A 14,117-nucleotide genomic window follows, 5' to 3' on the forward strand; every position below is an offset into this window, starting at 1 on the left:
TGGGAGTCAGCGTGGCTCCAGCGGCCGTTGTCTTTCTTCCCTCCCGCGCGGCACTGAGGGGAGGGAGCTGGGAGGAAGTGACGGCCACTTCCTCCCAGCAGTACTTTGCAGCTTAGATTTTTTTTTAAAGGGGCCCGGTTGCGCTTTTGCACGGCCGCAGCGCTGACCAGGCCCCTGAAGATACAGGGCCCATCGGGTGGCCCTAAGTGAGTGGGCCACCCGATGGGCCCCATCAGCGTGCGCTACACGTGGGCCCCCCAGGGCCGCCGGGCCCGTGATAACCGTTATGGTTGTCACCCCCTGATGGCGACCCTGATCTCCCCAAATGAATAAGGATGCCTACAAGAAGGTTTCAAATAAGTGATAAAAGAAAAGAAAGCTTAGCATGGTTAGTGTGCTTTGCCTTTACTGACTAGACTGAATAAGGTTTTACTAATATGACTGGAACTCTTATCTCTTGGCATGTTGATAAAAAACCTAGTATTTTAGATTTGCCCATAATTACTCCTGCCAGATAGTATGCATTATATATACTGTTGTATTAACAATTTTGTTTGTTCTTTGTTTTTGTTTTTCCAGATGGGCACATGTAATATGTGCTATAGGTGTTCCTGAGGTTAGATTTAAAAATGTGACTGAGAGATCTCAAATAGATACCAGCAGAATACCACTTGAGAGGTTAAAATTGGTGAGTAAATTTGAACAAATCCATCCACAGAGAAACTGATGATGACATGGAATAATGTTAAAGTCTGTGCAAAGCTGGCCAACCTTGAACAGAAATTGTGGTCTGCAAGTGCTTCGCTAACCCATCTCAAGGTTGGATGGTTAATGCAGGAGTAAAACATCGACATAATCTGAGTGACATCATTTAATGAGCCAGATAGAGTCCCAGTTTTTCCTTCTGAAAAATAGGAGCTAGAACCCATAACCACTAAAATAAGCTTTAGCGATCATTTCTGATTATTGCTGAAAATAAGTTGACATATAATATATTTTTGTTGTGCATTATTTAGTAATGATTGAATATAAGTTAATAACTCTTTTTAGTGTATCTCGTCTCTTAACCTTGCTGTTTGGGGGTGGCATTATTTAGCCTTCTTTAGTCAAGAGCAGTAGAGCACCACTTATTTGCTAAAACCATGTGCAGGTTTGAAACTTTACTAGTGTGCCATTTTGATATGACCACTGCATGTGCATATCGGCAATTAAAAATTCTTTGCTAGCCAGTTCTAAATGTTACTTGTTGTATCAAATCTTCCCCTGTATCATGACATCTGGAAATGGACAGGGCAGCAGCTTTCCACAAATGATTAACACATGTGACTCCAAGTTTGTAGTCTTTATTATCTGTTTTGATAAAATAGCACCAGATGCAGTGGGGGATTTATGGCACAGGTCACCACGACTACATTTCTATTCTCCAGTCATGAATTCCAAGTGGGATTTTTGGGATAATGCTTGTCTGTGTATCACAGCTGATTAAGAAGTCTGTGATTGGAGAACAATGTAAAGTCTGTGCTGTATAAGAAGTGGAGGGCTTGCAATAGCTGCATATACTAGATCTGGAGTCAGGGCTGGACTGGGACAAAAATTTGGCCTGGGCTTTTAAAGTCATAGCAACCCTGTAGGAGGGTCGGGGACAGAGAGGGGGTGTGTTGTGTCATCACCAATGCAACATGCACACTGCCCCAACATGAGCATGTCAGTTTGATGCACCTCAGGGCAGCCCATGTGCAGAGCCTTGCTGAAGAGTTTGTGTGTGGGTAAAAGTTCATGTGTTTGTTTAGCACAGCACAATATATTATTATTAAATACCTGTTCTGTGTTACCTGTAATTACCTGTGTTTTGTGTGTATGGCAGCTGATTGTGGGGATGCAAATATGAGGGAATCTTCCCCGTGCTTGGGTTGCTGCTTTCAGGCTTTGTGTGTGGTAATGATACTGCTTGTGGGATTGCGTGTCTGTGGATGGGAAAGTTTTGCAGTGCAATGTGTGCACTTGTTTAGGGGCTGTAGTTGTTGTGGCGATAAAAGTGGGGGAGGTTGGAGCTGTAGTGTGTGGAGAGATAGAGGAGGCAGAACGTGGAAGGGATGGATTGCAGTATGTGAATCAGGGACAGGGGCAGCAGGGTGTTTGAGGTGGCATGGGGCAGCAGATGTGCGAGGAGATATGGGGCTGCAGAGTGTGTGAGGGGCCACAGGGCTGCAGAGTGTGTGAGGGGATATGAACTGCAGTGTGTGTGTGTTAGAGGAACAAATGCTGCAGAGTGTTTGCTCTGATATAAAGGCTGGTCGGTGAGGGAGATCTTTCGACCAGCCACAGAGCACCCTCCGTGGGCCATAGCTCAAGCAGTGTTGGTTCTGCAGAGGCCAATAGGGGAGGTCCTTTGATCTCCACTGTCGACTTTGGCCCATGTCCATAGTACACAGGTGGCCAGTCCAGGCCTGTCTGGAGCTTTTGTCAGTCAAGATTTCAAATTGGAATGCAAAAATGGTCGCTGACACGCACAAAGAGGTCCTCCGAGTAACTGGATGTGACGTAATGAGCATACATGTGGAAAAAGACGCTGCATTACAACGACCTCCAAATGGAAATGAGGCTTGGAACACAATGCACTCTCGGCGCAGTGGGAGAAAGCATGCGTTTACCAAACAGGAGAATCATTATCCCCCTATTAAGGGGGTATATCATCAGGACGAAGCACCTTCAGACTTTCACTACGGATTGCCCAGCTGATAAATCCCAGATTGTGAGTGGCGAAATGCGTCCTGGCAATAGCCAGAGTTTGTTTATTTACTTTTAATTATTTTATTAAAACTAATAAATTACCTAGTTTTTATTACTTGATATTTCATTCCTGCTATTTTAAAAGAAGGTAGTGTGGTCCTTAACCTCTTAAGGACGGCGGACGGGCATGCTATGCCGTCCTTAGGGAACCGGCTCTATACGCTGGCGGGCAGTATAGCACGTCCGCGTCATCCAGGGTACTTACCCGGTCACCTGGGAGCCCAGGGAGTCCCCCTCCGTCGGTTTCAGCCCCCCTGGGCCATGTGATCGCGAGGTCCTTGAGAGGACATCGCGATCACATGGACGGCATAGCCCAAATTGGCGTTCAAACTAGTTTTTTGCATTTTCACACACAAACAAATATTAACACTAACTTTGCCCAGTGTTTGTGACCAAGTGGCTACTAAAAAAGACTGGACATATACCCCATTTGCAATACCTTGGGTTGTCTACTTTTGCGAGTTTCAATGTGTTAAACTGAAAATTTTTACATGCTATAACTTCCCAAAACACCATAAAACCTATACATAGGGGGTACTGTTTTACACGTGAGACATCGCTGAATACAAATATGTGTATTTTATTGCAGTAAAAACAAACAGTATTATGACATTCACAGTTAGAATGTCACGTAGAACTAAAAAAAATAATTAGTTCTTAGTTTCTCCCATTTTTTTATATTTTATTCATATTAAATTATGTTTCATACCTAAATATTTGATATTAAATTAAAGTTTCCCCTGAATAAAATGATATATAATAAGTGTGTGTGCACATAATATGAAAGAGGCGAATTACGCCTGAACTGACATATAGCGCAAATTCAAGTTTTTGTTAACGTTTTGTTTTGATCACAACATGCACATTTGGCTTAGTCCTTAAGGGGTTAAACCACACACTGCGTTGCCTATGGAGCCTGTAACTGGCTCCACCTTTCTTACATCTAGGACAACCACCAGCATAAAGAAGGGAAGGGTCGCCTCTATGGACCCCCAGGCTGTCTCCACTAGAGTTAAGTGTTTTTAGCTCTTAAAAGTGTGAGTGTGCAATTGTCTTACACTTTTTTTTTATTATTTGTTTATACAGTTATATACTATTGTTTGTATTTTTATTTATTTTTATGTACTCAGATTCCCCCTAAATGACTCCCTTATTAAGGTAAAAAAAAAAAGGATATCTAAAGGTACGCAGTTGTATTCATTCCACACTGTTTTATTAGCAATAAGCGCTACATGTTTTTTTTTGTTTTTGTTTTGTTTTTTGGGGATGTGTATGGAAGATAACACATCACAGTGTGATTATATGAATTTATCCCTCACATTTTATTTAGTATTACTTAAGATTAAGCGCTAATTTAACAGTAAGCGCTGATACACGTTCTGTTTTAAGATTTCATATTTCTCCAAAGAAACCATGGAAAACAAATTGCGGGACCCTTCATAGACACAGCCAGTTCCCTGCAACTTGTGTCAGTATATCTCTCTCTTTTTTTTTTTTTTTTCTTTTTTTTGTTGTGCAGCAAAAACATGGTAATGACATGTGATTATGGCTTACAGCTCATGCAAACCCCAAATCCACAATCTCAGTAAATTAGAATATTACATGCAATCAATAAAACAAGGAGTGTACATAGAACAATATTGGACCTCTGAAAAGTATAAGTATGCATATGGACTCAGTACTTGGTTTGGGCCCCTTTTGCAGCAATTACTGGCTCAATGCGGCGTGGCATGGAAGCTATCAGCCTGTGGCACTGCTTCAGCTCTTCTGGATTGTTCGGTCTCATGTCTCTCATCTTTCTCTTGGCAATGCCCCATAGATTCTCTATGGGGTTCAGGTCAGGCGAGTTTGCTGGCCAATTAAGCACAGTAATCCCACGGTCATTGAACCAGGCTTTGGTGCTTTTGGCAGTGTGGGCAGTTGCCAAGTCCTGCTGGAAAATGAAGTCAGCATCCCCATAAAGCTCGTCTGCGGAAGGAAGCATGAAGTGCTCCAAAATCACCTGGTAGACGGCTGCGTTGACCCTGGACTTAATGAAGCACAGTGGAACAACACCATGCAGATGACATGGCTCCCCAAATCAACACAGACTGTGGAAACTTCACACTGGACTTCAAGCATCTTGCAGTTTGTGCCTATCCATTCTTCTTCCAGACTCTGGGTCCTTGGTTTCCAAATGAGATGCAAAAGTTGCTCTCATCAGAAAAGAGGACTTTGGACCACTGTGTCACGTATTCATCCGCTTATAAAAATGTGGTTAATGGCATTTACTGTCCACACAGGAAAAGTTGTGCCGAGCAGCAACCAAATCCACAGAAGGGTTAATGCTGAGCAGCAATTATGCAAATGGTAACCTGGTAATGGCCTTTGGGGTCAAAGGCCGGTTACAGCCTATCAGATCTAGAGGAGGGGTATTTAGGCCCAGTTCTCATCCTGCTCAGTGCCCTGTTGTGGTCTCCCTTGTGGTTGTCCAAAAGCGCGTTATTGATTCTGGTTATTTGACTTTGCCATTGTTTTTGACTTCCCTGTTTTCTGGCATCCCTGACTCCTGGCTTTTTTCCTTATCATTGTGTCTCTTTCTGTTTTCCTTGACCTCGGCTATTCCTGACTATTCTTTGGTACGTTAGTCCGGCCATTCTAAGATCCGGTATACGTTTCCTATCAGTCCTCTGTGTTACACAATTCTACGTACTGGATCATTCTGTAATCCTGAAACACTGAGCAACAGACCAGGTCTGTTTTTCTATAGCCCAGACGCTTCTGACGTTGTTTGTTGTTCAGGAGCGGCTTGACAAGAGGAATACGACATCTGAAGCCCATGTCCAGGATCCGTCTGTGTGTGGTGGCTCTTGATGCACTGACTCCAGCCTCAGTCCACTCCTTGTGAAAGTCCCCAACAAGTTTGAATGGCCTTTTCCAGACAATCCTCTCCAGACAATCCTCTCCAGGCTGCGGTCATGCTTGTGCACCTTTTTCTTCCACACTTTTCCCTTCCACATAACTTTCTTTTAATGTGCTTTGATACAGCACTTTGGGAACATCCAACTTCCTTCGCAATTACCTTTTGAGGCTTTCCCTCCTTATGGAGGGTGTCAATGATGGTTTTCTGCACAACTGTCAGGTCAGCAGTCTTCCCCATGATTGTGATTCCTACTGAACCAGACTGGACCAGGCTCAGAAACCCTTTGCAGGTGTTATGGCTTACTTAGCTGATTAGAGTGGGACACTGTGAGCCTAGAATATTGCACCTTTTCACAATATTCTAATTTACCAAGATTGTGGATTTGGGGTTTTCATGAGCTGTAAGCCATAATCATCGCACTTATGACAAATGACGGCTTGAACTATCTTGCTTTGCATGCAATGCGTCTATCTAAAGCAAGATAATGCATCTTGGACGTAAAAACCCAAGGGCAGAGTACAGAATATTTGATAGAGTCCTAACCTCAACATCTGAGGAAAGGGATTTAAGGGTGATTATTTCTGATGACTTGAAGGTAGGCAGACAATGTAACAGAGCAGCAGGAAATGTTAGCAGAATGCTTGGTTGTATAGGGAGAGGTATTAGCAGTTGAAAGAGGGAAGTGCTCATGCCATTGTACAGAACACTGGTGAGACCTCACTTGGAGTATTGTACGCAGTACTGTAGACCGTATCTTCAGAAGGATATTGATTCCTTAGAGAGAGTTCAGAGAAGGGCTACTAAACTGGTTCATGGATTGCAGGATAAAACTTACCAGGAAAGGTTAAAGGATCTTAACATGTATAGCTTGAAGGAAAGACGAGACAGGGAGGATATGATAGAAACATTTAAATACATAAATGGAATCAACACAGTAAAGGAGGAGACTATATTTAAAAGAAGAAAAACTACCACAACAAGTGGACATAGTCTTAAATTAGAGGGACAAAGGTTTAAAAATAATACCAAGAGGTATTACTTTACTGAGAGGGTAGTGGATGCATGGAATAGCCTTCCAGCTGAAGTGGTAGAGGTTAACACAGTAAAGGAGTTTAAGCATGCGTGGGATAGGCATAAACTATAAGGTAAGGCCAGAGACTAATGAAAGTATTTAGAAAATTGGGCAGACTAGATGGGCCGAATGGTTCTTATCTGCCGTCACATTCTATGTTTCTATCTCATATATTAGTTTCCCCTTTTACGATGCATTACTGAAATAAATGAACTTTTGCACGATATTCTAATTTTTCGAGTATCACCTGTAAGTGAAGCAATATGCATCTGCACTTTTTGGTTATGTAACCCAAACAGCTAAAACAAAATAAACTAAAGTGCCACTGGGTTCTAACAGTGAAAAAGAAGATAAGAAAAGTATCTCTCTCTTGATTTCAGTGAGATTTCAACACAGTTAAAATGAGTATTTCAAGAGTCTATCTTTATGAAAAACAAATTTTTCAGTGGGGATGACCGTGTAGCTTTAACTTAATTATTGGGGCGCAAGTGTTTACCCTGCAAAAAGTGTTTTAGGTTGCAGGATTAAAGGACCACTATAGTGCCAGGAAAACCAACTTGTTTCCCTGGCACTATAGTGTTAATAGGTCCCCCTGTGATGTAATTCCAGTAAAATACAAGTTTAGCAGGCTAAGATTGCCACAAGGCATATGTATGTATATGTGTTTGTAGTATCAGTTGGTTAATTACACGTAGCTAAGATACTGTCATCACTGTACTGACCAGGTGCAGGAATGTAAGAACTGGAATTACGCGTCCCTCTCCTTTGTATCAGATGAGCCACGTGGTTAGACCGGATGGATGAGTTTAGACTCTATTCATTAAATAGGTTAAGGGTATGTGTGGGTGTAGTTAATTGTGGGAGGAGCTACAGTGCTATATAAGGAATGTACTCTATGTATTCAGGACTCAGACTTTGCTGTATTTTGGTGACGCTAGTCCCTCTGAGTCCCGATCGGTGATCCAATAAAGAATCTCTTCCTTCCTGAAGAAACCTGTGTCCATCTCTCTGTGCTTGGCTTCCGTCAGTTTCTCCGGTATCATTTGGTGCATTGGCCGGGAAGCTCATCGTTCAACGGTAGCTGAGAGGCAGAGGCGTGAGACGGTCTATCTTTGCCCACGTTCTCTACGGCTGCACCCCTGAACTTCTGCGTGGACCTCCCTTCGTCTCGGCGCCACTGGTCTGTTGTCCAGGAGATCATCGGCCTCTACGTGAGAAGTGCTGGGGTGTCCCCGTCGATGAGTGTGAACTCAGGTTCAGGAACGAGGAGGTAAGATAACTGCTGTTTTAGACGGCAGGACCCGCTAGGGGTATACCGATTGTGCGGTAGGCCCAAAGGGGTTTTTGAATCTGTATCTGCCCCCTCTGTCGGAGGGAAGGAGCGAAGGCGCACCGCTCGATCGAACGCTCTTTAGTCAGACCGTTTGATTTGGTTAGTCAGGCGGGGTCCTGGTGTAAATAGCCCTAGCCGGACACCGGTGTCTTGTCTAGACTAGCGTTCTAGGGTGTATATTACGTTCGCTAGGTCGGAGGGACCGGGAGACTAAGCGGCGCCTGTGTAAATTCGGTTCGCTAGTTCTCATCCTATCTGGGCTAAGTGGGAAGGCGTGTAAATTTGGAACCCACTAGACTTTTGATAGTACGACTAAGAGGCGCCTGTGTAAATTCGGTTCTCTAGCTCGCTATATATGTGGTGATTGGGCAGTGTGGCTAACCAAAACGGGTGTATATAGTTTTAGGTAGTCCATTCAAGGTACTGGCCAATAGTTTAGTTGGGAATTGTAAATGTGTTAACGATTGTTTTAGTAAAGTGTATATCTTGTTAGATAGCGCGAGCTCAGCCGTCTAGCGAGAGTGTTAATAGTGTGTTGCTGTATTATAGTGCACGGTACCATAACCCTGTATATTTACTGACATTATATAATAAGTACTAATCATTGTCGTCCATTGCATGTTTAACACCATAACCACTAATAATTGTATTGTGACCTTAACTTGTGCTTTGACCTATGCTAACCGTACTGTAACCGCTATTTGTAAAAGACGATGTTACTGGGGTGTGTTATAGACGGGTAATTCGTATATAGAGAATTATAGCGTGGGTGACTGTGTAGTTACGCCAAAGGGCATAATATTGATTATATAGTGACTGGTGTAGCAGCTGTGTGTGTACGGGAATTCCCTGAGTGTTTATTGTTATTGTGTACGTTTCACTTGGTAACCGTACCACGTGGTGCTGTTGCCAGAGGAAACGGGTGTGACTGTTGAATAGTACGCGTGTATAGTAATCGTTGTCGACGACGTTCCACTGTTAAATATGGGTGCGTCGCAGTCAACGATTCCGGATCCCTTAGGATGTATGGTTAAGAATTTTAAAAAGGGATTCAAAGTTTGTGATTTTGGGGTTAAGATGTCCCCTGTACGTTTGGTCACTTTGTGCACTAGGGAGTGGCCTACTTTGGTTGCGGCATGGCCGCCACGTGGCAGTTTGGATCCAACTCTGGTACAGCGCTTACACGTGGCTGTATCAGGTAGGCCTGAACTTTACGGCCAGTTTCCTTATATTGATTGTTGGAGACAGGCCGTAAATGACTCGCCAAAATGGCTCCGGACATGCCACGAGGAACAGTGTCGCCTCATGGTAGCTAGGACTTGTTCGTCCACTAGGGCTGGTGTTAGGCCCATTTTGGACACGCCCCCTGAGTCCGAGATCCCTTTGCCGCCCCCTTACTTTCCGGTAAGAGGAAGTGACGCAAATACAGGAAGTCCTGTAACCCTTCCCTCATTACCCTCATCCACTTCCGCTTCCTCCTCCAGTACAGGATCCACCCCCCCTCATACTAAATCTCCCCTTCCGGAACCAGAACCCACCCCCATTAGAAACGAATATCCTGATTTGGCGCCACTTCAGACTTCCGGTCAAGCTTCATCTAGCTCGGCCCGAAGTGTTCTATTCACTACCTTTTCCCAAAACCAACCTCCCACATCCCCATACCCTATATCTCCCCGACCGGAACCCATGACTGACGCTTCCCTACGTAGCCCCATCCAAACCCGACAGTTGACTGGTGCCCAACAATTAAAGCACTATCAGATGCCTCTTCGCTTAAATCCCGGGTCAGCTTATATCGATGCCGCAGGTCAAATGGCACACGCTGACCCTGTCTTCGTATATGTCCCTTTCACCACTACCGACCTTTTAAACTGGAAGACCCATAATTCCTCGTATACTGAGAAACCACAAGCCATGACTGATCTGTTCACCTCAATAGTACAGACACATAATCCGACATGGGCTGATTGCCAGCAGTTATTAATGACTTTATTTAACAATGAGGAAAGGACAAGAATAAATCAAGCAGCCATTAAAGCATTAGAGGATAGAGCCCGTGCTTTGAACCAAGCTAATCCAGCAGCATGGGCCGCAACACATTATCCCAACACTGATCCCGATTGGAACGTAAATGGTGCTGATATGGTTCAACTCAGAGCCTATAGAGACGCTATAATTGCTGGCATGAAAGCCGGAGGAAAGAAAGCCATTAACATGTCGAAGACAGTTGAGGTGATCCAGAAAAGCGATGAAGCGCCCAGTGTCTTTTATGACCGATTATTGGAGGCGTACCGCTTGTACACCCCCTTTAATCCGGAAGACGCAGACAATTCCCGAATGGTTAACTCCGCCTTTGTCAGCCAAGCTTACGGAGATATTAAGCGCAAGCTACAAAAGTTAGAAGGGTTTGCAGGTATGTCAATCTCCCAACTAATGGAGGTAGCTAATAAGGTCTATATGAATAGGGAAACAGAAAGCAAGAAAGAGGAGGAGCGCAAGATGCGTAAAAAGGCTGATATGCTAGCGGTAGCGATCGCAGGCGTAGATAAACGGGGCCCAGATAGAGGCAATAATAGATGGAGTAGGGAGCCTTTGAGTAGGGATCAGTGTGCGTATTGCAAGGAAGAAGGGCATTGGAGGAACGAATGTCCGCAAAGAGAGCAGTACGAGAGAGACCAACCCAGGGCAGGCTACGGAAACTTTAGAGGCAGAGTGAGAGGTAGAGGAGGTCCCGGAGGGAGTAATGGTTATAGAGGGAGTAATGGGAACAGAGGAAGTGTTAGGGAAGACAGGTATATTCCAGCAGCGCAAAGGTCTCGCGATAGAGAAGGTAGGGACTTTGTAGGATTGGCTGACACGGTCATGGAGGACTATTGATACCGACCGGGCTCCATCCCCCTTGGTCGAGCGGAGCCTATGGTCGATGTATCAATAGGGGGGAAAAGGAGTGCGTTCATGATCGACACTGGTGCTGAACATTCAGTGGTGACTAATCTAGTTGCTCCTCCATCTGGAAGGACTATTACTGTGATAGGAGCAACTGGAAGAAGTGCTGAAAGACCGGTTCTTAAAAGTCGACTCTGTACATTGGGAGGCCACGTAGTAAAACACCAATTCCTTTATATGCCTGAATGTCCAGTCCAATTGCTGGGACGTGATATGCTATCCAAATTACAAGCGCAGATTACGTTCCTACCAGATGGAACAACATCTTTAAAGTTTAATGGACCTTCAGGTATTATGACTTTATCCGTACCAAAGGAAGAAGAGTGGCGACTTTATACAGTGTTGACTAGCCAAAACCCTAGGAGTGATGAGACATTGTTTAACATACCAGGAGTTTGGGCAGAGAACAACCCACCAGGACTGGCCCGCAATATTCCACCAATAAAAATTGAACTGAAACATGGGGTTTATCCAGTGAGCCTAAGACAATATCACATTCCGCAGAAGGCTAAGAAGAACATCCAATCCTATCTGGATAAGTTCATACGGTATGGTATCCTAAAATTCTGTACTTCCCCCTGGAACACCCCATTGCTGCCTGTTCAAAAGCCCGGCACAGATGAGTATCGACCTGTGCAGGACTTAAGAGCAGTCAATGATGCGGTTGTTAGCATACATCCAGTTGTACCCAATCCATATAACCTGCTTGCTTTAATTCCGGGCGGGGCTACTTACTTCACAGTCTTAGATCTCAAAGATGCCTTCTTTTGCCTCCGAATTGCCGCAGAAAGTCAATGTATTTTCGCTTTCCAATGGGAGAACGCTGTAACGGGCTCAAAACGCCAAATGACTTGGACAAGACTGCCCCAAGGGTTTAAAAATTCACCTACCCTATTTGGTTCAGCCCTAAGTCAAGATCTATTGGATTTCGAGTCCATCCCAGGAGAGTGTGTATTGTTACAATATGTAGATGACTTGTTGATAGCAGCAGTTACAAAAGAAATCTGTCAGCAAGCAACGCACGATCTACTACACATTCTCTGGAAGGCAGGATACAAGGTGTCTAGAAAGAAGGCTCAGTTGTGTTTGCCAACTGTCAAGTATCTAGGATTCCATATCTCTGAAGGTCAAAGAATTATGGGGCCAGAGAGAAAAGAAGCTGTCTGCCAAATACCAATACCCAAGAATAGAAGACAAGTGCGAGAATTCTTGGGGGCAGCAGGCTTCTGTAGGATATGGATTCCCAGTTATGCGATACTAGCAAAACCTCTGTACGCAGCTATCAAAGGTACAGAGCACGACCCCTTCTTATGGACCCAAGAACAGCAAACGGCATTTGAAGATGTGAAGAAGGCTTTGATGAGTGCCCCAGCATTAGGTCTACCTGATCACACACGACCATTCTACTTATATGTACACGAGCAAAGAAGAATGGCTGTGGGAGTATTGACACAGTACTTGGGATCATGGCAAAGACCTGTTGCCTACATGTCTAAGCAACTGGATGCAGTGGCCAGCGGACTTCCACCTTGTCTAAGAGCCGTAGCTGCAGCCGCCCTGCTAGTAGCTGAAGCCGATAAACTCACTCTGGGTCAAGAACTTTATGTACGAGTCCCACATGCAGTACAGACGTTGTTGGATTACAAAGGAAATCATTGGTTTAGTAACAGCCGTATGACCAAGTATCAAGCAATGTTGTGTGAAAACCCAAGAGTGCATTTAGAGACTGTAAACACCTTAAATCCAGCTACCCTTTTGCCACAACCTACTGAAAGTCAACATGATTGTTTGGAAGTAATGGATGAAGTATTCTCAAGTAGACCAGATCTTCGTGATTTTCCCATCCAGAACCCCGATGTTCAATATTACACCGACGGCAGTAGTTATGTGAAAGAAGGGATCCGCTATGCAGGATATGCAGTGACAACAATAGACAAGGTGATAGAAGCTCGGCCACTGGCGAAAGGAACATCAGCACAAAAGGCAGAATTAATAGCACTAACACGAGCGTTACAATTGGCTGAAGGTTTAAGAGTAAATATCTATACGGACTCTAAGTATGCGTTTTTAACCACTCATGCCCACGGAGCTTTGTATAAAGAAAGAGGACTACTGAATTCAGAAGGCAAAGAAATCAAGTACGCAGCTGAAATCCTACAACTATTGGAAGCAGTGTGGGAGCCGAAAGAAGTCGGTATCATACATTGTCGAGCGCATCTGAGAGGAGATGGTGATGTAACCAAGGGAAATCGGATGGCAGATAGTGCAGCTAAGCGTGCTGCTGAATCAGGAAGACAGGAGTATGTAGGGCATATAGCTGCTCTTATACCAACTCCACTGTCCCAATGGACTCCAGTTTATACAGCTCAAGAAGAGGAGTGGTTAAAGACTGAACCGGGAAAGTATCTGGAGAACAAGTGGTATCAGCTAGAAGATGGAAGAATAGTTATACCAGCATCGCTAGCGGTAGAAATTGTCCAAAATTATCACAACGGGACACATTCTGGGAGAGACAGTACTGAAGAATCTCTTAGAAAACATTTCTACATACCAAGATTGTCCAACTTGACTCAGGCCATTGTACGCAGATGTGTAACGTGTGCTAAGAATAATGCAAGACAAGGACCAGTAAAGCCACCAGGAGTTCAGTTTATGGGGGGACTCCCCATGTCCGATCTACAAATAGACTTTACAGTGATGCCTAAATCGGGTGGACATCGTTACCTGCTGGTAATTGTGTGCACCTATTCAGGCTGGGTAGAAGCATGTCCTACTCGTACAGAGAAAGCAGGAGAAGTTGTGAGATTCCTGCTACGAGAAATAATACCCCGATATGGACTACCCTGTTCTATAGGATCGGACAATGGTCCAGCTTTTGTTCACCAGTGCCTACAACAACTGACTCATATGCTTGGTATAAAGTGGAGGCTTCATACTGCATATAGACCCCAGAGTTCTGGTAAGGTAGAGAGAATGAATAGAACTATAAAGAACCAGTTGGCTAAAATGTGTCAGGAAACCCAACTTAAGTGGAACGTTCTCTTACCTATAGCCTTATTGCGAATCCGCAGTAC

General features: G+C 44.2%; 1 protein-coding gene across 2 annotated transcripts in view; it reads left to right on the plus strand.

Moving 5' to 3' along the window:
• KDM4C (lysine demethylase 4C) overlaps positions 1-14,117 on the plus strand; it is a 585,611-nt gene that overhangs the window by 440,619 nt on the left and 130,875 nt on the right. For both annotated transcript variants that reach the window (XM_063455113.1, XM_063455114.1), the window contains exon 17: positions 580-688. In XM_063455113.1, coding sequence (XP_063311183.1) covers positions 580-688 — 109 coding nt within the window. The remainder of the gene's footprint in view (positions 1-579; positions 689-14,117) is intronic.

This window comes from Pelobates fuscus, chromosome 5 (assembly GCF_036172605.1).
Source record: "Pelobates fuscus isolate aPelFus1 chromosome 5, aPelFus1.pri, whole genome shotgun sequence".
NCBI lineage: Eukaryota > Metazoa > Chordata > Amphibia > Anura > Pelobatidae > Pelobates > Pelobates fuscus.